General features: G+C 35.8%; 1 protein-coding gene across 10 annotated transcripts in view; it reads left to right on the top strand.

The window, feature by feature from the left end:
- Nucleotides 1–27,318, top strand: part of ETV1 (ETS variant transcription factor 1) — a 103,973-nt gene that overhangs the window by 59,264 nt on the left and 17,391 nt on the right. For all 10 annotated transcript variants that reach the window (XM_049893719.1, XM_049893714.1, XM_049893716.1 and 7 more), the window contains 4 exons: nucleotides 104–233; nucleotides 2,809–2,997; nucleotides 7,327–7,574; nucleotides 25,361–25,429. In XM_049893719.1, coding sequence (XP_049749676.1) covers nucleotides 104–233; nucleotides 2,809–2,997; nucleotides 7,327–7,574; nucleotides 25,361–25,429 — 636 coding nt within the window. The remainder of the gene's footprint in view (nucleotides 1–103; nucleotides 234–2,808; nucleotides 2,998–7,326; nucleotides 7,575–25,360; nucleotides 25,430–27,318) is intronic.

The following is a 27,318-nucleotide window of genomic DNA, read 5'->3' as shown; positions in this document are numbered from 1 at the left end:
ATTTGAACTGCCGAACTTTTGGTTAGCAGCCGAGCTCTTAATCACATACACTTAATTTCTAACTGCATATAACTTATGAGGCTATTTTCGGTTTGTTTTCTAGTGGCTTTTCATGGCCTACCACTGAAAATCAAGAAAGAACCCCACAGTCCATGTTCAGAACTTGGCTCTGCCTGCAGTCAAGAGCAGCCCTTTAAATTCAGCTATGGAGAAAAGTGCCTGTACAATGTCAGGTAAAGCAACAAGGTGTATGCATATAGAATGGTGGTTCTTATTGAAACAAAAGTTCAAGATAATATAAAATCTCAAGTCCTAATTTATGAGTTACGACTTCAGCATATAAGAGGCTAATTGGGTAATGCATTTAGCAGAACTCTGAAGAATCATTTACCATTTGATCACACACTTTTAGAGTCATTTTAAAGCAATAATTTTTATCCAAATCGTTAGTCGTTTTTCTACTGTAGTGATGCATCTTAGGTTTGAAAAGACGGTCTTATTTGGCATTAGCTTTCAGAAGTTCACATTAGAATGAATGCATTACGCACTTTAGATAGAGAGTTTGTAGAAAAATGAAACATTTGGCAGGTCTCAGCAGTACATTAGTTACCTGACAGGCTTTACAGATGATCTATAAGATGCATTCATGGACAATTGCAATAAAACTAGAATTTTATAAGGCCTAGCAGAGGCTATTATCTATTAAAAAGCCAGTTGTTCCCTCTGATGATAATAAAGGGTGGAGCAGTGAAAGTACATTGTTCATTTGTTAGAAAATTTGATAACATATATGTTCATTAAAAACTCTTCACAGTAAATTGCATTCTGTTACTTTTCGTATTGGCCTCTAATTGCATAAGGAAAAACTTGGCACTGTGTAGTGAATATTATTACTCTCAACCACTGCAGAAACTTAGTTCTTAAAAGGAGGCATTTTAGAATCTTATAAAAATTATTATAAATATTTGCACTGCTTTATAAGACATACCAATTCTGTTCAGAATACATTATTATCCAAAGAGGTCTTCCACTCTTTGTAAGTTTACTATGTACACTCTTTATATCCAAGGCTAGAGACTTCAAGCAGCATAGGTTTTTGCAGTCTCATGGCAGCTGACCAATACTCGGATATTCTATTACTATTTGTTCTTGCAAACTTCTCTTTTATATCTGTTTTTCTAGGAGGTTCACCAGGGCCTGAAATTATGAGCCAGCTCAGTTGAAATTGCAAAGCTTTTATAAAAAAAAAAAAAAGATCTTTTCCAGAAGCTAACTATTAAAGCATACTGAGATAATATTGGTTAATCTGAGTTATTTTATAGTTCAGTTTTATTTTTGTATTTTCTCCTTAAAAACACTATGTATACACAGCATTATTTTTAATCAATGAACCGCTTAGAGATGGAATTGTCCTTGCATATCAGTGTTGCTCATAAGTGTGACTGTGAAATCACTGTTTTATATTATGTATTTGGCATCCGTAAAATATTACCAGTAGAGGAATTACTTGGATGTTTTGAGTCTCTTCTTAGGATCATAATTCCCACAGTGATATATGATGTATGCAAATAAATTCTGATACTGTCATCACTAGGCAAACAATATAATTTAATACAACAATTCATGGGGAAAAAATTATGCTAGGGCAGAAAGTATATCCTGCTTTCTTCTTTTTTCATTGGGAGTGAAATAGGTGAAACATTTTTAAAAGAAGTGGGCTTAATTTAGAAATAATGGTAAAGAGCTTAGGTAGAACCAAGCATGCTGACTTTGTTTTACAGCTACTGTAGACTTCTGCAGCACATACTCCTTCATTTCTATGAAGTGGTTTTGCACTTTTGATCATGATGCAAGAGAATAAATTCTTTTATGTCAATTAAAAAATAAATATCCCTTTTTTGAAGGAAAATATGTGTATTGATGAATGCCTTTTACTTTAAAAGAATGTATATTTTAACCTAGAAATTTTCTTTTTGCTTAGAAATTTAACTAAAATTTGTTTCTAGTAAAATCCTTTATAGATTTATAAAAGTTAGTTATATTATTCTCGAAAGCTACACAGAGGAAAGTTATTTAAATTAATAATATATATAAAAACAAGCTTACCTGTTTTATTCTTTTGTAATGATGAATATTTAAGAGCTAGGCTATGATAAGATTTTATTCTTAACATTTTTTGTAGCCTGAGAAGATTCAAATTTATCAGATATATTTTAATTTGCCTCATTAATCCTCATTATTTCACATGAGGAAGTTAATGCTAAGCATCCTTTAATAGATAAATAAAATGAAAATGAGTCAAAACCATTGCTTCATAGAGTTCTGCCACAAATAAAGGCAAGCCAGGTATGGGCTACATTTTATTAAATGGATGTTAGTTCTTGGTCTAAAATCTTACATCATATAGAAGAATTATAATGCCAGGAATATTTAAAGATCTAGGAAAGCTCTGTCGAACTTGTTAAGGAGGTATGTCAGGGGTAGGTGGAAGTAGTACCACTGCTTTCGCTGACAGTGCTTTCCCTATGCCAATTTGTTTGTATACATAGTAAAAAAAAAAAAAAAAAATCCAAAGCTTTATTCATATTGTTACCAGGTTACATATGAACTATGCTATTTTTGTTTAAGGGTGTGGTGATTTTGAAGTTTACATGCTCTAGAATTAAGAAGAAAAACATATATTCAAATTTCCTTATGACTTAAGCTAAAAGTATCTTCTTTTCTCCTTGAATTGGAAATAAAAATTTTTAGTTTTTTAAAATGGTTCCAGAGAAATAAATGTTCTATTTTCTTTCGTTCCTTGGGCAGTGCCTATGATCAGAAGCCACAAGTGGGAATGAGGCCCTCCAATCCCCCAACACCATCCAGCACTCCAGTGTCCCCACTGCATCATGCATCTCCAAACTCAACTCACACTCCTAAACCTGACCGGGCCTTCCCAGCTCACCTCACTCCATCGCAGTCCATACAAGATAGCAGCTACCCCATGGACCACAGGTAAACTGCAGATGCCGTTTTTTAAAATTGCTTTTAGCACTCTTGGAAGAAATTCCTATTACCACTTCTGAAGACCTCACAGTAGATTTAAGGTGAATATACCAATTTTGCACATCTATGCAAAATATATTTAGTAAGAGCTTGCTCTATCTGTAGTTATAAATAATTTGCGGAGAAGGTCATTTATAAACATTCCTTTTGTAAACATTTAAATTTGTTGCTGAAGTGGAAAATTAATCTATATACTGACATTTGAACATTTCCCTTTCACTTTGCTTGAATTAAATTTCTTCACTTAAACTTTAAATAAGATCATACCATTTTTATGAGCATATGTGTGTACTTGTTCTATAAAGTTAGGAGACTAATTTTAGTAGGTGGCTTATGGAATTAGGTTCTTTACTTGAGATTGAATGGTTTAGCTATATATAATTTTGCAGAATAGAATGTATTTGATTAAAATATTTACCATCTTTTGCAAGCGATGAATATTAAATGCCCATAGATGTGTGAACTAGATACTGAGAATATAAAGTTAAATGTTTGAGTCTCAGTTAGTGTCACTTAAAGGACCAAGACAAGAACTAGAGTGGGGAGTTAGGGGGGATGCTGAGATTGGTAATTCTTGATTCCTAGAGACAAAGAAATTTATATTTAAACAAAATATTAAAGGACCTTTAGAAATTCTTAGACATTGCTTTAATATACTATTTAATGCTCAGGTTGGTCATGTACAGTCTCCCTCCTTCTCTCCTCTACCAGGTACTTACATATAAGTAGTATTGAGCTGGTAATTATCTAACAACAGGCTCTCTGGTTTGTAGCATTTGCCAAGACTGTGATGTAGAAGCTGCCCCTGTGGTCAAGTACAAGCCATCAGTGTGATGCTGTTGATTGTGATGTTGGAAAGAGATGTGCGACAGCACACTGCTATGTAGTATTTCCTCTGTAAAAGTATAATGGACATAAATAACTTCAAGAACATAATAGCAAAATGTAGTAAAATAGTTATTTTACAGTGATAAATTTTGAGTTTTTTTTTTTTTTAATTTTGTGCTTTAAGTGAAAGTTTACAAATCAAGTCAGTCTCTCAAACAAAATTTATAAACACTTTGTTGTTTACTCCTAATTGCTTTCCCCCTAATGAGACAGCACACTCCTTCCCTCCACTCTCTCTTTTCATGTCCATTCAGCCAGCTTCTGGACCCCTCCGCCCTCCCATCTCCCCTCCAGACAGGAGATGCCAACATAGTCTTATGTGTCTACTTGATCCAAGAAGCTCACTCTTCGCCAGTATCATTTTCTTTCCCATTGTCTGGTCCAATCCCTGTCTGAAGAGTTGGTTTTGGGGATGGTTCCTGTCTTGGGCTAGCAGAAGGTCTGGGGACCATGATCTCTGGGGTCCTTCTAGTCTCAGTCAGACCGTTAAGTCTGGTAAATTTTGAGTTTTTAATGCCTTTGTTTTTAATGTACTTTATTTAACTGTAAATCTTTGTAATTTAATTTTTAATAATGGCTGTGTTAACAGTCGGCTCAAAAAATTTCTGAAAATTTAACAATCTACTCTCAAAAACCAATGCAAACCAGCTCTGACTAAAACACCACTGTAAAAATAACTTAGCCAAAGGAATCCTTTAGGTCAGCACAGGAAAGCAGAAGATATGCCACTGGCGCCTTTCTGAAAATTTGGGAACACTCAAACATAGTTTTTATAGATTATTTGATGGGACTTACTCTCCAAGTCAGTGACTTTTTTTGGTATGAAGGCATAAGATAAAAGCATTCTTTCCAACATGAAACTAAGTCATATCTTTTCTGACTTTGTTTCCATCACTAACTCCTCTGGTGCTTTAGTTATTAAATGCTTACCATTCTCTTTCCCTTCTCACCCTGTAGAGTTGAGACCTTGTCAGAGTGTAATGGTATGCTGCGCATCTGTGTAAACAGTTTTGTAAATACAGATGAAAGAATTCTTATTGCAGGGTGGGCCCTTTAAACAGAAGCACATTGTGCAGGACTAAAAGGGGAGGGGGGGAGAATATGAACAACAACAAAAAAAAACAAATTTTATTTTGCCAACTTCTGGCAACTTCCCAGAGTTCTCGATAACCAAGTCTCTCACACTTCAAAGGAATGCCAGAATTGTAGACTGCGTAGTTTGCTTTCTGTGTAGAAGGAGAGTGCCTACCGAACAAGCAGTGTGCCTGCTTTTAGGTAACCTAACTTGAGATGCTTTAGCCAAATCCATTTTAATTTCTCTACTTGAAGTCGAATATTTGAGACTGAGAACAGCCGGTCCGGAACTTCAAGAGGGAAGCTCAGGGTCTTTTCCCACTGCCCCCAGCTGAGTTTTGAGGACAGTACCAGCTGGCCAATGCTAGGAAAATCTCTGAAGCCTTATGTTTCTGAGGAGGATTTCTTGGAGGGCCCTGGCCAACAAATGACAGTACCTCAGTTATAAATGGCAAATTTGGTCTGGGAACAAATCCTTTCCCAAATAGCCACCTCCAACTCAGGCACCCCACCTAATCTGGGAATGCTTTGTAGCCAACTGGCCTGCACCCTGCTTCCTTTCCTCAGGCTCACTCTCCTCCTTAGGTCAGCCCTTTGGCACCTTTTCCTAAACCCACTATGCAGGAACCCTGTCTCTTTTTCTCACTGTTTCTCACCACTTACACCCTTAATCTCTCATCAGCTCTCAATACCATTATCTCTCTTGCAGAAGCTTCATGAATCATTTTCTCTTTACCATAGGCCAGGGGTTCATGAAAATTGCATCAAAAACATGCAGCTTCCTATGAAGCATGTGTGTTTGGTTTATAAATGGTCCCCAGCAAGTACCAACTGGAATCAGGTCGAGTTGTAAAAACAAATGGCTTGATTCCTTACAAAGCTTTCAGTGCAAGTATTATTAACTTCCTTTTAAGGCTTCACAAGTGAGCTGGTTTCTTATTTTAACTTCAAGTTACAATTTTCTGATTCACTCCTTGACAGTTCTTAATGATAATTTCTGTTTCTTTTTTTGGCTAATGAAATAAGCAAGAGAAGGGAAATGAATGCAGTGCCAGTCAGCCTCACTGTTTTGCAGCATCCAAGTTTTTAAGTTTATTTCTGCAGGTGTAGGTGGAATTTCAGCGCTTTACATGGCAGCCAGTGAGTGTAGAATTAAATCACAGGATGGAACGTTCTTAGAAATCCTGAAACAATTGCTTTGCCACTCTTTTAGTTTTTACCTTATTTTCATTTACCATTACAAAATTTCCAAACTAAAGTCTAAGCAATGATTTTAGTGGGCGGGAGGTGGTGGTTCAAAGGCCTATGTTTGCTTATAGAAATGTTGGATAGGTTATTTTTAAGCACTCCTGGGGCATTTTTAGAGCACTTTTAAATCTTTAATTAATCCACATCTTTGTGGTGGGTCAATGATATTACGGATGAGAAACACAGAACGATTATGTGATTAGCTAGTTGTTAAACAGTTTAACCAAGAACAAAGCAAGGAGACTCACTCTCAGGCTTCTGCCAAGGCCTCAGAACTTCATGACCTAACAACATGACTTGCCCCAAATCTATGCAATGTGTAAATGTTATTTTCATCTTTGGGAGTCTGTTGTATATTTTATGCTTATTTTTATCAAGCTGCTCTTTTGTTTGATGCTACTGGAAGCCAGTATGTTTTGTTGCTGTTTAAAGGTAAAGAAGTGGTCTTTTTAAAGCCACCTTCTATTTCAGCCACTATAATATCCAGTTTTATTTCTCACTAGAAGGTAGTGTTAATTAGGACAGTATTGAGGAATTAGAGTCCTGTCCATTTCAGAAGAGTCAAGGATCCCTCTCTTGATCCCTCAGTAACTGATGGTAACTGAAGGGAAACCAATAAGTAGGTTTTTGTTTGGTTGTTTTATTGTTTATTGCTTAGTTTGGTTAAGAGAATTAAAAGATAGAATTTGAGACCAAATCCTTTCTGTTTTCCCTGGTTTTTATTATATGACAATAATTAAGACACTTTTAATGTGGATATTATATAAACAATCCAATTTATTTAAAATTGGGCATTTTAGCAATTAGGGTATATACTTCCCCAAAAGAGTGTACCCTATCTTTACACGAGTATATCTTTAACTTATTGTGATGGACTACTACAAGGGACATTATGATTAAAAAGTGCAGTGCTTCTGAACCAGGAAAAGAAATCTAGCCTTTGTTAAAGATTTACATTTTGGGTCAGCTGGTGTCATGTTCATTAATTAAGCAGTTAAATCCATACCAGGATATTAAAGAATAGTTCTTGTTACCATCTTATCTGAAACACACTCTCTTATTTTCCAGATTTCGCCGCCAGCTTTCTGAACCCTGTAATTCCTTTCCCCCTTTGCCGACAATGCCAAGGGAAGGACGTCCTATGTACCAACGCCAGATGTCTGAGCCAAACATCCCCTTCCCACCTCAAGGCTTTAAGCAGGAGTACCATGACCCAGTGTATGAACACAACCCCATGGTTGGCAGTGCGGCCAGCCAAAGCTTCCCCGCTCCTCTGATGATTAAACAGGAACCCAGAGATTTTGCGTATGATTCAGGTAGGTCCATGCTTTGCTGGAATGACATCTAAATCTTCTTTTCACCTCCCTTAATTACTTTGGTTAGTGTTGGCGTCATCCTGGGTGGTTCCTGACCATCTTTTGTTGGATCTTTATGATTTTATCTTTTATTTGAATTTTTCACTATCATGTGATGTGTTGAACTATCAAACCACTTTGACATGAGCTGGTGGTTTAAATAATGTCTAGAAATAAAAATCAGTCTGAAGAAAAGCACAGTTTGCAAAATTATGCATGCTGTCAGCCTAAGAATGTAAATTTTAAGTCTTTTCTTGGTTCTGTGGTTATTTTTATTTTGCTCCTGCACTGCTGTTTAATAACTATGTTTACAGAAAAAAGTATTCCTCTAGCTGGGTAAATTATTGCTTATATCTTTATTTTTTGTTCTTGTTTTTTTTTTTTCTTTTTCTTTATGGGTGGTAAGGATTCCAAAGACCTAAAAGTAGAGATGCCTATATATTAGGAGAGGAATAACAAAATACAGATTTATGGTTTGCTTATAGAGTTTTTATCTATAGAGCTTAGCTTTGGTCTCACTGAGCCAGAAAGATTCCACAAAATGGTGTCTCAAGGTAGGGAAGGGGGTTCACTGAAAGTCAGGAGGGCTTGAATTCTATTCCAGTTGTTACCACCAACTTTGCCAATATTTGGGTTGAGACCTTGAGGTCTCAGAAGAACTGCTTAGCCCATGTATACTGACTTTCTCCTGTTTTAAACTGGGAAATCAGGATATCTGCTTTTACACATCTCAAGTATTTTTAAGATGTATGAAATAAAAACTAACGTTTATAAGAAGGCAGCACATATCCTTCAAATAGCATTTTTATTAACGTTATTATAATTGTGTGGTGAATTGATGGTTGTGGTCCTGGAAATTTTTGAGAGCAAGTAATTTTGTCAGGATGCAAAGTTATGGATATTCTTTATGAAGGAACTATTGCTTCCCCATTAGTGACTCTGCTGAGTTTTGCTATCACTTGAGGAAAGAAAACTGTCTCCAGTTCTTGAGTTTCCAACATGCATAAAATTACTTGCTTTATTATGAACTGCCCTTGAAGCTTAGCAAGAGGGGGTTCTTTACCTTGAGCCCTGAAATTTAGAAAGAATCCCTCTGGACATCTTTTGGTTATACCCCTCCTCACTGGGCAAGAAATCCTATGAGCTAAGGGGAATTACCTATTCATAGTCCATGCTTCCACTTCTGGGAAGCACAGAAGCTACCCAGGACCCAAAGATTCTCTGTCCGCTGGACCTGAGTCCACTTCCAGGGCCTGAGCAAGTCCATCCCAAGTCCATTTTCCTGAGAGCAGAGTACACTGCTGGTGTATTGGCTTCTAGGTCCAAGGGAGTGGCCAAGGGGCAGTTATTTGTCAGGGAGGGGGGTGAGAACAGAGTTTGGATGTGCGGAGGTGCCCACTCATGTGCTTGTGTGTGAGACCTCTACAGTAAAGTACAATGTTGGGTTGAGGGGTAAGAAAAGGGGTGATCTGGGGGCTGAGGACTGGGGGCTGGATCACTCTATACCATCCTATTCCAGCACTAATCTTAGAAATGTCTCCAAATTCTAAATTTGACTTGGCTTTCTAGGTTATTTTGATGGTGTATTTTTAAGGATGCAAGAGAGAATATATTTTCTTTAACAGTTTATTTAGCTGATTTATAATCTTAAAAATTCAATCATGTGGTAAGAGAGCCTTTGTTTGAATTTTTGCTCCAGGTCCTTTAAATTTGGGGACTGACCTGAAATATCCCATACTGGTATCAGTTTAGAATACTTTATAAATAAATTACAGTATATTTCCATAAATTAAGAACCCAACAATACAATTGGCTTTATTACAAATGGAATGAATTTCTCTCTGCAAGTTGCAAATCCTGGTTAACTGATATTATCCTCATTCCTCAAAGCACATTTTAATGCTGCTACAGTTTTTTGTTTTTTTTTTTGATTCATCATAATCTCAAGAAACTTTATACAGAAATCATAAAAAAACAGTACAAATAACTGATTAAAAAAGACTTATGTAACATAACAGTTTAGAAGTTCCTTCATGTGTTCTAGACATGTTTCTATATGTAAATCTCCCAAAGAGTAACATTGAAACTGTTTTCTTAATTCTGTGGTTTGCTCCATATGTATTTTCTCCTCATATTTATATTACATACATATAAAGTTATATGTAACATGATATTGAGAATGTGTAACTTTTCATGAGGACATATGAACCACATGGGAAAGATATTGAAAGATTTCAATGAGGGCAATGAACAGGAGCTGGTGCCGTAAGATTTAATCACATTATTTGTGGATCTCACATACATAGAGACACAGATTCAGTCACTATCTGACCCTCTGAAGCGTAGATTTAGTCACTTGTAATCATCAAAAATACAGTCCTGTATCTTATTTTAAAAGCATATGGGGCATCTGTTTCATGATGTCTGGCAAATGACTTGTAACATCCTTTCAAATATTAAAAACAAAACAAAAAACTGTTGCCGTCGAGTCTATTCCATCTCACAGTGACCCTATGGGACAGAGTAGAACTGCTCCATAGGATTTCTAAGGCTGTAATCTTTATGGAAGCAGACTGCCACGTCTTTCTCCCAAGGAACAGTTGGTGGATTTGAACCACTGACTCTTCAGTTAGCAACTGAGCGTTTAACCACTGTGCCAGCAGGGCTCCTTTTTTAATATTAAAGAAGCTGTTAATTTTGTCACTTTTCTCTCTCTAAATTGTATTTCAAATTGTTCAAGTTGTACACTACCTCTGAATTCTAATTTCACTACTGCTGATAATATATGGTTCTGTTTTACTTAAATAGTTCAATAGCAAAGTTGTGTCTTCTGGAAGCAGTTTAAAAGCAATGTAGTAACACTGTAATCAGGGTCTATGAAAAATTAATCTGTGGGTATCAAAATGTATTTTACTGCCCACAGAATTGCTGCAATTAAGTTGACACATCTGTATATGTCATACATTGCAGTCAACAAGTATGATTTCTATAGATTTTGTTCTGTTGTCATCCATTCTCTCATCCTTGCTGAAAATTTTTTTTTTTTTTTTGCTGAGAGCATGTTAAATAACCTCTTAGGAAATCTAGCATATTTATCACTGAATCATTGATTTCTTTTTTCACCTGTTGAGGTTGAACAAATAGCACATAGAAGTTATCTTCTGTTTGGTTTAATAGTAACGCAGAAAACTATTTTGCAAGTCAGTTTCAGTTTAGTAAGCATCTATGATCCAAAGGTTGTCCTTTCAGAAGGCCTTTAGAGCTCTTTATTGCTTAATTCAATATACCATAAATGTTATGAAAATAAAAGAAGCTTCATAAGTGAAAAGGCAGCATGATTGTGCTCTAATAGAACTTGACATTAATTATGACATGGGAAATGGAAGGACTATTAGTTATAATTATAATTACAGGAATGTAATTCCAACCGCCGAATATTTAAGATAAAAAATGCAAAATATTATGTTAGTAGAGTAGAAATTTTTATTCAGGAGAGAAGAAAAACTCAGATCAGAAGACATGGAGGGGAAAAAATTAATATTTAAGGGTCAATTATGATAAAACAGCACAATGTGATAATCATTATTATATTGTGATACTGAGTTCTACAATGTCTGATATGATACATGCCTTATTGTTATTTTCCTTCTCTTTTTCTTGGGCTTAGTAGTGCTGCACAAAGCAGTACATGAGATTTTTGTTTGTTCATTTTCCCTCAATCCAACATGGTCTTTTCTTGATGCTTTGGCCAACTGACCACATAGAAAGGATTAAATATGCATTGAGTGTTCCATTCGGAGTGCCTTATGCAGTGTCCCATATCTCTAATCAGACAGAATAAGTATATTTTAAAACAAATCAACCTTTTTAGAGTTGAAGAAGAGAAATGTCCAGATTAATCACAGCAGTCCAATAAGCATGGAGAGTGCTAAAGAATGACATTATAGTGTCATACATTGCAAGCCGAAGTGACTTTCTATTAGTTTGCATATAGGGTTGCCTTAGAGGAGGAAGAAACAGTTACTACCTTGCTTGGTGGGATTCGGGATCATCCCAGAAGAGTGCTTGCAGTCCCAACAGCAGTGCATTGTTCCTTTGCACCTTGCGGTGTATTAAAAATTTTAACCTAGATGTTGGTTGGAGGAATAATCTATTAATTATTTGGAAACCCTAGTGGCGTAGTGGTTAAGTGCTATGGCTGGTATTTTTAGCCCTCGAGGTCTGTTCTGTTATTATTCTAATTAGTTTAACAGGCCTTCTTGGCCAAACGGTAGTTTAATGGAAGAGCTGAGAATGAGGAAAGGGAAAGAAGTTTCAGAAACAAGAAGGCTGCTTAGATGAGAAAATGGAAAAATTGCATACCTTGGTGGAAGGGAGAAAAAGGTTAGACAGAGTAGGAGAGGAGAAATTTTGATGTCATGCTTTTGTTGTAGAAAATGTTTTACTTTTAAATGTTTTTTAGGGGACTTATGCTGGTACTGAAGAGGCCTTCTTTCTTGTAACTCTGTAACACTTATCTGGGGGCAAATGTTGTTAGCACTATTTTAAACTGGGAAATTGAAACAAATAGATGTTATATCAAATTATAAAGCTTTAGACTCAGGAGAGCTCTTGGAGGCCACCTGGTTGAAATCCCTTTGCCCTGTCTCCATTTTACAGATAAGATACCTGAGGTTTAATACAAGTTAAGTAATTTACCATTGTTTACACAGACATTTTAAGAAACAGCTAAAACTAGAACCAAGATTTTCTGATTTAGTTTAATGCACAGCTCCTATATTCTCTTCATCTATTGTTCACAATAAAGGAGGGACGGCGTATTTTAAACTATAATTTGTTATGTATATTATTGATCCTTTATTCCAATTTCTAGACTAATTATTTTTCTCTGGTTTTTAAAGGCTTTGCATGATCCAAGGTAACAACAGCATCTGTGTTAAGACGGCAGGTGCGCATTCCTAATTCAGGGAAGTACTTTTACCTTAGATAATGCAAGGTTTTATTCCTATTATGTGTTCACTGCTGTGAGGTGGGAGCATGTAGGCCCTCAAATGATACAGATGATTAAAGTCAAAGAAATGACTTTTAATAATAGTTCTTCTGGAAAAGACTAAATAATAATTAGAAAGATAAATGGCAAATTCATGGCCCCTCCAGCTCTTAAGTTTTTTGATTACATAAACTTTGAGTTTGTCCGAGCCTTCTTATTGGGCTTTGCTCTTTCTTTCTTAAATCCTTGATAGCTTGACGGCTGGCAATTTAACTAGAACAGTGGTTTTCAAACTTTTGCCAACTGAATCAGTTTTTTCCACAAGAAAGATTATAAGGGACGGCAATATATAAAACAAATGTAAGCAAAGCTGTTTAGGAGGAATAAAAAAAAAAAAAAACCACTGCCATAGAGTCAATTCCCACTCATTAGTAACCCTATAGGAAGAATAAGGTGGGGCTTTTCTATCCTTCCTTTGAAATACATCCCTTCTTCACCCCACCAGCCCCTCCCAAATTTTCCATATAGTTCTTTACCACCTTAGGGCCTTGATGAAGGCCATCAGAAAAACTTGTAAACTTCCTTCAAACCAAAAACCCATTGCCATCCAGTCGATTCTGACTCGTAGCGATCCTAGAGGACAGAGTAGAACTGCCCCATAGAGTTTCCAAGGAGCACCTGGTGGATTTGAACTGCTGACCTTTTGGTTAGCAGCGATAGCACTTAACCACTACGCCACCAAGGTTTCCTAAACTTCCTTAGTATGTAGAAAAATTATATGTAGGCAGAGAAATGAGGAAACCAATACTGGAAAAAAAAAAAAATCCTTACCTCATGTTAAATATGTTAAAGCTAGGAATATGTTTAACTTACATCTCGCGCACTCGCACAGGCCAAAGCTGGGTTTCCGTCAAGAGAACTAAAATGTCTCAGGTTTCTGGTACGACAAGAGAGGAAGATTTTTATTTGTAAATGTCATTCTGTGTTTTATTGTGTTGGTAGATACTCCTACTAATCAAATAGCAGAGAATAATGGTGAAGTAATTCCTAATGCTGCTTTCAGTAAGCCTTGTTGGGGCTTCCCTTATAAAGTTTTTAATATGGCATCAAAATGCACGTTACAGAGAGGGAATTGTTGCATAACAGAGCCAGAAGGACATGATTAGTTTCTGTGCCCATCTTGAATGATATAAATATAAATAAATGGTGCTTTATATGTTTGGGGATAATGCGTCAATGCCTCAGACAACTGACTAAACTTACACAAAAAAATTTTTTTTTTTTAAATCACCAAATTCAGAAGCCTGTTCTATACTTTGCTCTGAATGATGGTGTTATGGATTGAATTGTGTCCTGTCCCCCCCAAAATATGTGTTTTAAATTCTAACCCCTGTACCTGTGATTATAGACTCATTTGGGAATGGGCTTTCTTTCATATGTTAACGAGGCCAGATTAAGTTGTGTTTTTAGTCAATCTCTTTTGAGATACAGAAGAGTAGATTAAGCAAGCCAGGAGGTAAGCACAAGAAAAAAAAAAAAAAAAGAGGTGAATATAGAAACCACAGGATCTCCAAGGAACCTAGGAATGGAAACAGAAAACAAACAAGGACGTTCCCCAAGAGCAGGCGGAGAGAGAGAGCCTTTCCCTAGAGCTGGCACCCTGAATTTGGACTTCTAGCCTCCTAAACTGTGAGAAGATAAATTCTGTTTGTTAATACATCCACTTGTGGTATTTCTGTCATAGTAGCACTAGATAGCTAAGACAAATGGGTTATAGGATTTCCTATCATCTCCCTACCTGGCTGTGTCAAGTATTTCTATCTTGAATCCTAAATTATGGTGGTAACTTTATTTATTCTCCCCAATTTTATCTGCTAGATATTAGAAATTGGAAGTTAAATATTATATTGTTATAAAAACCCAGTGCCTTTGAGTCAATTCCGACTCATAGCTACCCTATAGGACAGAGTAGAACCACCCCATAGAATTTCCAAGAAGCGCCTGGCGGATTTGAACTGCCGACCCTTTGGTTCACAGCCGTAGCGCTTAAGCACTACACCAGCAGGGTTGCCTTTAAATTGTTATAATGCCATTTTTTTTTAAAAAAAAAGCCCATTGCCATTGAGTTGATTCCTACTCATAGTGAAACTTATAGGACAGAGTAGAACTGCCCCATAGGGTTTCCAAGGAGCACTTGGTGGATTTGAACTGCCGACCTTTTGGTTAGCAGTCATAGCTCTTAACCCATGAGGGTTTTCTATAATGCCACAGTAGGAAATTATTATAGGTTTAAAACAAAGAACTGGGCAATTACTATGTTTGGCCTCATCTCCTCGTACAGGCGTGATAATGATCCCTTCAGACAACCATTACAGACACAGAGGGATTGTTGACTGTGACTGTTTCCCCCCATATGGTTTCAGGTCACTGGAAGAAAGAAATGTTTTCTTCTCTCTAGAGTCAAAAACCAAGTTATAGGTGGCTGATTAACACTGTTCAGTACTGGACTGACTTTTCACAAATTATTTTCACTGTTGCTCATAAACAGTTTGTATTTTTTCCTAAAACTCTAAGTATTTTTAAACATTACCATCTTTAGTAATTTGCAGTGCAGTAATGATTATGGTTCCATGAACTTTGGCTTTTTGTACCTGCTATTTAACACTCCCAAAGACCAAGCGTTGGCCCTATGCGATTACTAAGCATTATTCGCTCATGGCCATACTTGCTTCTGGAGTACAGCAGCTCATTTTTTCCCAGCCAAATTCTAAAACTGTTGCTTAAAGAAATCCAAGTGGAGAATCATATGGAAATTTAAAGGAATGAGCTATTGATTCTTCAGAAAATGTTAACATCCTATCTATTTCTCTGACATCCAAAGATAATTTTCTTTTACTCATCCAGTGATTTGTGGACTAGTAGATCACTTAATCTCTGATTTTTAGGTACTTCAATTATGAAAAGTGACAGTGATGTCTACCTAATTGATTTTGTTATTGTACTAGAGTCCATGGAATGGCCTCACAATTTGGCTTTGCTTTTTATTGCTTAGCATATCTCACTTGAGTTTTCCTCATTCATTTCTGGGTTAAAATAGCAAATCTCCCAAACCATCACTCTGGCCCATGGTATCAGTTTTTCTAAGAAATACTTAAATATGTTCTAAATCTACAGTTACAGTAAGTGGCATTGGCTAGTGATTTGATTTGAGAATTGAGACTACAGTCTGGATTTACTCTTTATGCATTAACACAGGTCAAATGGACAGGGACTGCATTTTGAGTCAGTAATGGAAGGCTGAAGGCTGTCTTAAACCAATCATATCAGTTTTACCCATGACTGATTGATCCCTAGGGGCAGAGCCTTGTAAGTACTTCTTTTACGTGAATGGACTCTATAGAGTCTGGAGTTTCATTCATAAAATGGAGACTGAGAGGAAACACACATACATACACACACACACACACACACACATACACATTGGAATGTCCCTTTATACAGAGCTGAAGTGTGTAGTGTTCCATCAGCTGCCGCTTTTGCCAGTTGACTGGAAGTAATGATTAATGCTCATTGGTCCTGCCTGCATGTAACCCGACACTATTTATGGCCTTGCAGTGTTCCTAATGTATAGTGAATGAGAAGACAACATTCTCAAATCAGAAACATAAACAGGAACTGGTGGGTCTGAATTCCATTCAAATATGTCATTTCAGCCACACAGTGTTTGTCCAACTTGGATTTTACAGTCAGGAAAGGGGGAAGGGAAGGACAATCTGCTTGTGAGCTGTACTAGCTTGAAAAGCAGAGCTTAGAAGGGATGGAGGGGGAGAAGGGTTTTACAGTGTGGGATTTTTAGTTTCTTTTTAAAGAAAATAACCAGAACTGCTTATTGCAAGCGGGTGAGCTTTTTATATGTGGAACTAAGATTTAAAATTAAATGAGACAGTTTAAAAGATGTACATTTGGCTATCTCCCAGTGGTGCATGTGTGTGTCTATGTTTCACACTTGGGCAGAAAAGAGGGAAAATAAATATTACTTAGTTTTTAAGTATATGCGTAAGTGTATGTTTGTACATTTGGAATATTGCTATACAATTTTGAGGGGCTTAAAGGACTTCTGAAAAGGAGCCCTGGTGATGCAGTTGTTAAAGCACTCAGCTGTTAGCCAAAAGGCTGACAGTTGGAAACCACCAGCCACTCCTCAGGAGAAAGATGTAGCAGTCTGCTTCTGTGAATATTATAGCCTTGGAAACTCTATGGGGCAGATCTGCTCTGTCCTATAAGGTTGCTATGAGTTGGAATCGACTCAATGGCAGTGGGTTTGATTTTTTTTTTAGAAAGGACTGCTGTACTTAAAGGAGTCAATTATTTTAATAGTTTAGAGGAAAAGTTGTTTTTATTTTTTAATGAAATATTTTTCACCCAAGATGTGAATTACTTAATTGAAACCATTTCCAAAGATTTTTTTGTTAGATTAAACCGGTGATTATTGTTTTTATCATGTGTGTGTGTTTGTGACTTTTCTACTTAATTGTTTCCAATAGATTATAGTCTGGGAAATTTTACAGCAGTAGATAATTCAAATATAAGTATCAAAAACAAAACCAAACAGAATGTGAAGCGTGTGTCATTGTGACTTAAGTATTCTCTTTAACCTAGAAAGGTGTCTTTGAACTCCTCATTCTGGTGACTCTTTTTCAGTGTCTGGGTCTCCACAGTTCATGGCTTTATTCACACGATATATTTTTATTTATTCTTAAAAAAACCAAAACCTCTGACGTCAAGTCAATTCTGACCCATAGTGACCCTATAGGATAGTGTAGAGCTGCCCCATAGGGTTTCCAAGGAGTGGGTGGTGGATTCAAATTTGTGACCTTTTGGTTAGCAGATAAGCTCTTAACCACTGTGCCACCAGGGCTCCTGTTTATTCTTAGCATCAAAAAATAAACTTATGTACCCTGTATGACTCTGGGAGCATACGGAACCCCAGGTTTGACATTTATTTACTATCTGTATCATTTTTAAGGATTAAACATGATTTTGTTTGTAAAGTTATTTATATAGTATCTGGCACATATTAGGGGTCTAGGCAATAGTGAAGGATTTCAGTTGGCATGGTGGTGTTTTGATTTCTAGAGATTTCCTGCAAGATTGCTAGTTCTTTAATAAGATGGCATTATTATTATTTCTAGTATTTAAAAATATACTATTTGGGTCTAGAGAATAAGACAAAGTAAGGGAGGTATTCTTATTTTACAATAATATTCGTATTGAGCAAGGTCAACAATATACTGTACTATTATGCTGTTTTGCCATAGGAAAAGAAAGTCATATTGAACTTCTTACTAGTATTATTCATATTGAAAGTAAGTAGTACAAATGATGTGAACATATTGGTGATTCCAGGAAAAATGAAAGTAAGAGAACAAAGAAATCTATGTTGTATTTATTTCAGATCATCTAGATTCCAGAAGGGGAACAGTCCAGGATTTAAGCTCAGCATTAAAACCTCTACCTTGTTTAGAATTTTTTTGTGACCCATTTTGACAGCTAATTGCATCCTTTCTCGTGTTTTCTTTTAAACCTCTGTTCATTGTCAGAGTGCAGTAATGTCTAATAAATAGTTGAAGATGCAATTGTGATTATGTTTCCTATCATTTCAACTTTATTTTTAGCTATAGCTTAATAAAACCATCACAGGCTTGTAAAACTTGTAAAATTCTGAGCCTAGTAGATTATATATACCATTCTTGATTCGATCTGGTCATTATTTATGTGGGATAAAGTCCAAAGAAAACCCAGATGCATAGAAAATTTTGTGATTTTATAGGTAAATTTCTATACTGCTATCTGACATTATGTAGCCTTTAAGTTTCAAAAAATCTGAATCCAGTTAGCTGCATTACTAAATTTGTTTTATGTTTTTAAAGATTTTCAGTGTGCTATTAAATGATTATACATTTAACAGTTTATTCAGCAAAATCTTAATGAGTATATTCTATATGACAAACACTACGCTAGTCACATAAAGCTAAAAATACTCCTCTCCCTGTTCTCAAAGCCTATTGACAATAGAATTGGTACATCTGAGCTGCGGTAGAAGAAATCTCTCTGCAGGTTTTACGTTATTTAAAATCATGGTTTACTGAAAAATGTAAGGACACAGATTCTATCTAAGTGTGAATGAGATAACTAAATTCATCACTCACTTCTTAAGGTTTCAACCAACTCCAACTTTTTTGCCTTCTTTACAGGAACTATGTTCAGAAACTAAGATGTTCTACTCATATCATGCTTTTGTAACGGACAACAACTAGGTCTCATAAAACTTGACTTTTTTGACATCACACTTGCTTTCTTAAGTGGATTCAGACATACTAATGCTGGGCCTTATTTTTAGAGTTACATTTGTTCTGTAAAAGAGTGATTTTATGGGAGTGAAAAATTCCCTCACATTAGCATCTTTTCCAGGAAAGTTTACAAAATATAGTTTTCTCAGTCAGCTACACCAGGTCTATTCATGTGACAAGTAAAAAAGCAGAGTAAAAAAAACAATAATAATAGTAACAATTAAAAAAAAAAAGGCAGACTAATGGGATGCTCCACTAGGATGTATGTTTGCATTTAAGGACGTCTTCATAAGGGTGATGCTATTTGTGTGCTCTAGAGAACCTTTGGAAACCCTGGTGGCGTAGTGGTTAAGTTAGTGGTTAAGTGCTACGGGTGCTACACAAAAGGTCGGCGGTTCAAATCTGCCAGGCACTCCTTGGAAACTCTATCGGGCAGTTCTACTCTGTCCTATAGGGTCACTATGAGTTGTAATCAACTCGATGGCAGTGGGTTTTTAGAGAAACTTTGGATTTTACACAAAAACTTTGAGATTGTTAGGAAATGAGAAGAAACAAAACATAAAGTGGTCAAGTTTAGCAGAGATAAAAACTTAGCAAAGTTTGTCATATACTCCTCTTCCTTGAATAATATTGATGTTACTTGACTCTTAATACAATTTAACATTTCCAGATTTCTTTGAAAAATTAATTAGAACTCCTAGGTATACATTGAAATACATACATGTTCATACCTGTGTAGATTTTTCCTGATAACTTCAGATGTATGTTTACCCACACATTTTGGCTTCAGATATTTAATTTTCTATTTTTAAATTTTTTACCATCATCAATAAACAATATACAAGATTATATGGACTTGATTTTCTCACATCACCTCCACAAAGGGTCAAGTGTACAATCAATTCATCTTTGCATTGCACACTAATATGAAAACAAAACCACATGAAAAAAGTCCAAGATTGAACTTATTCCTATTTGCCTGTGATTTCTCATTTACTCTTCAAGGCATGAATGCTTAATTATCATTCTGATTATATCATTGCTATAGGAATTATTTTTTTATAGGAATTTAACCAGAAGCATCAAATGAATAAGATATATCTTTTCACTTGTTCAGAGTTTACGGCATGAGATAATTTCAGGTTTGCCCATTAGCCATTTGCTAACAAAGTAATTTCAACAGCCTTTGTAGCAATGTCTCAGACAGCCATGGCAAATATTTCCCGTATGTTCTGGCCCATGTCCGTCTTAGAACTTTAGGCAAACCATGCCCCGAAGGGGAATTTTCATTATGTACTACTGGGCAGCAAATATGCAAATGAGAGCAGTGCCTAGCAGTATTATATGTGCAAAGTTGCACTTTGTGGTCAAAACTTTGGTAAAGCTTCCCAAACCCGTATCAGGTTTCCCAACACAGCTTTAAAATGCAAGTCAAGACAGAGAAATAAACTTTAAAAAAAAAAAATTGATGTTTTGCCTGCGTGTCATAATTTGAAAGCTTTAGTAATGTTACTAAAGGTGAAGGTTAGTCAAAACAGATAGTTTGGGGTGTTTATCGTTATTTTTATTTTTTAAATTTCCCCGACGTTGACCAGTACATTGAAATGACAACAGTGCTTTGCTGCTTTGAATTTTTGCAGCATATTAGATCAGCTTTCATCACCATGAACTCATCTGTGACAAATTATAGGCTGTTTAGCTTCTGCAAGCTGATTTCTCCCAATACTAATGTCATGTTACAGAGTTCTTTGATTTTCAAGTTCCAAACTAAGTAAAAATCCTTTGTCCTGAATTAAATTTACACAATTGAATTTACAGATTGAATTTAAAACTTTTTAAGCCAAACATCAGGGTATAACACTGTAGAAGGCATCTCAATAGTCAAAAAGAGATACTCCCAAATATTTTGAAAATATAATGAGAATCTGTCTTAAACCTTATTTTAAGTAGTTTATTATGAATTTTGAATCAGTATATTTAAGTATTATTAATAGTCTTGTGAAGAACAATGAAGAGTAAGTATACCTATGAATAACAAACTAGCAACATCAATGGATATATGATTTAAAAACAGCAGGAATAACTTACTTAGTGATATAATTAATCACCCCCTTAAGTACTATGGTACACTTGATTTTAAATACTTGTGAGGTTCACTTAAAAAGTAGATTATGTTCTTAATAGTACTATAGATTGAATTCTTACTGTGTGCAGGTATTGTGTAAAATGTTTCACATGCCTAAACCCGTTGCCATTGAGTGGATTCTAACTCAGAGTGACTTTATAGGCAGAGGTGGATTATCCAATAGGCAAAGTAAGCACTGTGCTTACCAGATCATCTGTAGTGAACAATTCCACGTTTTTTCAGCACATCAAAGACTCTGCTTCTAGGTATGCTGGCATCTATCTCTTCCCCAACCCCACAGCACCTTCCTGTAGAATCAAAGCCCCTTTTCAAATTCACAATCCCTGACAGGGAAAGATGACTCAGTGAGGAGGGTAAGCACGAGTTTACTTGTGCTTACTTACTAATCAATTTCAAGTGAAATTGTTCACATATGATCTGGTAAGCAAGGTAAGCACTGTGTTTACTTTGCCTATTGGATAATCTGCCCTTGCCTATAGGACAGAGTAGAACTGCCCCATGGGGTTTCCAAGGCTGTCATCTTTAAGGAAGCAGACTGTTATATCTTTCTCCCGCTGAGCTGCTGGTGGGTTTGAACTGCAAACCTTTTGGTTAGCAGCACAGCACTTAACCACTGTGCCACCAGGGCTCCTTTTCACTTGCTCTACGCCATATGAATCTTCCCATCGACCCTTTTAAAGATATTAATACTATTATTCCCGTTTTATGGAGGAGATTGAGAGTTAGAACTGTTAAATAACTCACCCAATGTCATACTCCCAGGAAGTGCCAGAACTGAGACCCCAAAACCAAGTCTATGAGATAACAAGTATGCTATACTAATGATCCTAAAATGATAACATATGGACCCATACTAAAAAAAAAAAAAAAAAAATTTTTTTTTCATACTAGGGCAGTGCAAATATGCCGTCATCTTAACATTTGTGCATTGTTGAACCACAGCTTCTTATTCTAAGTTTTATTTTATGAAAAAAAGAAATGAATATATATGCAATGCTTCCATTCTCAGCCACAAAATATTTGCCTTTGAAGTCTCCTCTTAGCCATTTTGGATCTTAGTTGAGCATTTAGCAAAAGTTAAAATGTAATGCCAAACTTCATTGGTTGGATTTTTTATTAGATAAGGTAGAAATGAAAGCAGCAGGCAATTTAATTAGCAGTAATTTTTCTGGGCAAGTCATTACTTTGATGAACTTCAGAGCAATGTTTATGGCTCCTAATTAACCATGTTAGTCATTTGATTGAATAATCACTTTGGAAATGTTTCTACAATTTGATTAGAGTCTGACCCACTCTGATCATCATAAATTAACTGATATCACTTTAGAATAACATGACTTTAGTTACTTTATGGGAATAAGCTCCTCTTAGCTGTATTTTTTCAGGCTTCTATGGACCGTATAAAAAACACCAGTCTTAAAGATAGACTGAATTTAAACAATGCTAGCAACTGTGTCTCAATTTCAAGAGCTAGATGTTAGTTTTATTTACTTTGGGGTGTAATAAAAAGTATTAGGAATTGGCAAAAACACAATTATATTCTCATATGTCTTTTTGTCTAATTTGCTTTTCAGTAATTTTTTTTTTTTTTGGACTTATATCACAACTTGGGCCTTTGGAAATCTAATGGAAATTCTGGCTTTCCCCTTAGTATAAATCATTAACTTGTCATAAGCTTTAAATCAGAATTTTTAAACATTATAGATTAAGAGACTGAAGAATATTACAAAGCACAGCAATAAATAACAAATCAGCCATCTCAATAGATCAAGAGTATTTGTGGAATCAACAATCAAGTCCTATCTTCAATGTCAAATGTCTAGTTTTTCAGGATTTTGCTAATTTTTATTATAGTAGAACACTTATATGGTGTTCCTTCAAGTTCGAATAGTGAGTTTCTGAGAAATGCCTGCATTTCCTCTCTCTCTTCTTTTCCTCCTTCTTCAACCCCTGGGGAGGAAAGACTTACATTTAGTCACACTTATACATAATAGAGTTTAGCTTATGTGTTTTCCTCTAGCTGCCTCCAGAGCCAGCCAGCTGTTTTTACAGCCGTACTCCAGCTGTGTAGCAGTCAGTAAAAGTATTTTGTGGCAAGGTGTCAACATTGGTACAACAAAATGCTTGCCTCCAAGCAGCTGCTGACCTGATGGCAGAGTCATTAACACTGTCCCTTCCAAGCCCAGCTGCTTTGAGGGACCTGATGCCTGGCAATAAATCAAAGTAACATTAAAAACTAGCTTGAAGTACAATTAGTCAAAAAGTTCAGATTAAATGCATTGCTAACTATTTGGTAACTGAATATCAACTACATTGAAACCCTATTATAATGCCAATATCAAGAAATAGGTTAACTCTGCCTTTTGTTGAGTCAGAATCAGATACTATGCAGCACTTTATATAAAGAGGGCATGGTGTGGTAAAATGTTTGAGAAGGGAGCTTTATAGTATCTTCAACTTGTAAACTATTGATCGCAACATACTTTCAAATATTGTTGATATTATGGTTTGTCATTACGATATATTTTTAAAATAAAGCCACAAAAGATACAATTTTCCCCTCTGTGAAGGTTTCACTTTGATAATGGTGAAAACTGAAAAAAAAAAAAACCAAAGTGGCAAAGTAGATTCAAATGATAAACAGATGTTAGGAAATTCTGCACTCTGCTATATGTCTGCATTGTAAATTCTGTTAAATGCTTCCTATTTGGGTTGACATGCATCACTAGGCAAATTAAAAAAAAAAAAACTGCAGATTTTAAGAGGGAACATTCTAGACCAATTAAGAGCTATATCTGTGCTGAATGAACACTGCTAATTGTCTATTATAGCATGAAAGTTTATCGACAGTCACAAAGAGACAAAGGTTTTTAGATTCTAATTCATTTAAATGTCCTTTTTCACTTGTTCAGAGGTCCTTTGCCTATTAAAAGTGGTAGAAAAGAGGGCATGATCCTATATTAAATAGCATGTTTGTCATATACATTTCATAAATTTATTTTTGTATATGCTGTTTAAAAAATCTTAGTAATACATTCTCATGTAGAATTGACTTGATCACATTTATCTACAAATTCCTACAGAACCTATGTATGTTACATGCAGGATTGGGCATTTATGTGGGATCTGAAATTTATAAAATTTGGGGAATCATCTTAAAAAAGAAGGTGAACATGCAAATAAAACTGGATACAGGCCTCAGAAGGGACTCCTGCAAGTGGAGGGCGGGCCCTGAAGGTTAAGCTTAACTGGATTCATCATGAACTACTCCTCCCCCCGCCCCCGCCCCACTGTGTGGTTATGCAGGTGAACCTTTATATTCAGAACCAAGGAATATGGGGACTGTAATAGATTTTTGAGAACATTTGACCCCGACCCTTTATTTCATGGAAACATAGCTCAAAATGCTTTGTGCACAGTGAAATAGCTTAATTAGTAGTAAATCAAGGACTTGAATTTTCACCTTTTGTCTCTTAATCCATTATTTCTTTCTTTTCCTCCTTATCTAAACTACCAAACCCATTAGATACACAGCCATCACTATGACTCAAGTTTAACCATTAACCAAGTTTATTTTCTCAATGAAGAGCTGACTTGGGCACATAGGCAAAGCCTTACTCTTAGGGTAATAACTATGTGTGAAATTGTTGGATTTCTGATTTATAGCCTCATTGGTTTTGAAGATGATCTATTTGCTTCACCAAACAAAAAGCCTGTCATGCTTTTATCTGGAGACGGAGCAGGGAGGAGCGAGGGAGAAAAAGCAGTCACCTAAAAAAGGCTAGAGCAATTTTAAGAGCCTTAGCTATTTTTGTCTTTTCCTTTTGCCTAACAGTCTCTGTCTCGTGTTCATGAAATAAACTATGAATGAATCTTTGGTTAATTTTTCTTTTTAGACAGAATGCCAAAAGGTATATACATTTATTCCGTAATTGTCATGAAGCATTATTATAAATCAGGATACTCTTTGTTGCTAGGACACGATCACACTCATGAGGGGTTGTTATTCGAGCTAACCTTTTTAGCAAGGTTGACTTGGATAAAACTTTGAATTCAGGTACCTGTTCAAGAGATTCAGCGCTCACCACGGTATGCTTCTCATTCTTCCATTTCTTGTGTGAGCCATGCCTGAAATGTTAACTATGTGTTGACAGGTTCCCCTTTTGGGGACTTGTGTCAGTTTCTGTTATCTTCCTATTTGTGATAACAGCACATTTTCAGCTCCAGATGCCTCTTTGACCAATGTTGTTTCCTTTTTCAGAAGTGCCTAGCTGCCACTCCATTTATATGCGGCAAGAAGGTTTTCTGGCTCATCCCAGCAGAACAGAAGTTAAGTTTTCTATTATTGAAATTTTTTGTAAATACCTTTCAAAATGATCAGTGCTCACAGAATGAGGTCTCTAAATTAATCATAATAGTCTATAGGAAAAATCATTATGTTCCCTAAATCATGATTTTAAAACTTTATCTTTTTAAAGTAAAAGGAAGATTTTTCATGTCATGATACCCTGTATTTGGTTGTTAACATGAGTCATACTCTCATAAACAGCTGAAAAGTAGATTTCTGTGTTCTTTCTTGCCAATAACCACATCCTTTTAAAATAGAACATATGCTTTATAGATTAGTCCACCTTTCTGGGCTCTACTGAAGTGTATTTTCGAGGAATATTCAGTTTTACCCTACAGACCTAAGTCATAGTTTTGAAATAAACAGTAAATGTATAAATGAGCTCATCTTTAAGGATCCTGGATTTTACATTTTTGGATAAGTAATTCTTAGGAATGGGATTTCACATAAGAGGCCTAGGGAAGTTTTTATTGTGGATGTGTTTGTGGTAACCAAGGAGGGAAAACTTTTCTCTAATGGAATTTGATACCTGCAAAGGAATGGATAAGAATGATTTCATCTGGGTATAATCCCTATTAAAGTATTTCTGGAAACATGTGCATAGTTCTTGACCTAAACACTGTTTTTTCAGTAAGACTGACTTATATGCATCCTACTAGGTTAGGTCTAATGCTGATTATGTTGTATAAATGGTATTAACACATGTAAATCCCGGTATTTAAAGGATAGTGGGGGCTCAGTGGTTAAAAGTTCCTCTGCTAACCAGAAAGTTGGCAGTTTGAATCCACCAGCAGCTCCTTGGAAACCCTGTGGGGCAGTTCTACTCTGTCCTCTAGGATTACTATGTGTCAGAATCAACTCAAGGTCAATGGGTTTGGTTTTTGCTTTATAATGAGATGGTACATCTAAATGCTTGAGATTAAAAGTCTTATACAAATGCTTTGCAATTATTGTTGTAGTTATTTTTAATAAATTATACCTATTATAGAGACCTATACATTTGAGAAATAAAACTGTGACTAAATTATATGAAATTGCTTCCTGTTGATTAAAGATAATAGCAATTAGATTAAGGCCCAAAATCAAGGCAGTTAGGAGAAAATGATTGTAAAACACTGTCAATTTTTGTATTTTTCAGTGGACTTAGTTATGTTACAGCAAAAAAAGGAAAGTGTTTTTTTTTTTTTCCCCCCTCACTATCTTGGCTATTGAAGATGAAAACATGAGAAGAATTGCCTAGGTAAATATTTCTACAAGGAAGTAAGGGTGTAAAACAAATCTGTTTCAGATCATCAGGGTAATAATGTAAGATAAATATCCATAATTCACATTGATTTCCCTATCTTCTTTTTGAAAAAGAAACTTGCAAGAAACTGGAAAAGGAGATGATACATGTCTTAGTTATCTAGTGCTGCTATGGCAGAAAAGCCACAAGTGGGTGGCTGTAACAGAAATTTATTTTCTCACAGTTAGGAAGTTAGAAGTCTGAATTCAGTGTGCTAGCTCTAGGGGAAGGCTTTCTGTCTCTGCTGGCTCTGGAGGAAGGTCCTTGTCTCTCTTGAGCTGCTGCTCCTGGGCAATCTTCCTGTGTCTTACCATCCCTCTTCCCCCATCTCTGCTTTGCTCATTTGCTTAATCTTTTTTATATATCAAAAGAGATTGACTCAAGATACACCCTACACTAATAACACTAATAGTGCCTCATTAATACAACAAAGACAACCCATTCCCAAATGGGGTTATAACCACAGGCATAATGCATTGCTATCAAGTCGATTTTGATGCATAGGGACCAGGATTTAGAACACAAATTTTGGGGGGACAAAACTCAATCCATAACAATACATTATGAATCCTAGGTTTGCCAGTGC

The sequence above is a fragment of the Elephas maximus genome, chromosome 8 (genome assembly GCF_024166365.1).
Source record: "Elephas maximus indicus isolate mEleMax1 chromosome 8, mEleMax1 primary haplotype, whole genome shotgun sequence".
NCBI lineage: Eukaryota > Metazoa > Chordata > Mammalia > Proboscidea > Elephantidae > Elephas > Elephas maximus.
Note: the sequence above shows the minus strand (reverse complement) of the source record. Positions and strands in the feature narration are given on the sequence as shown.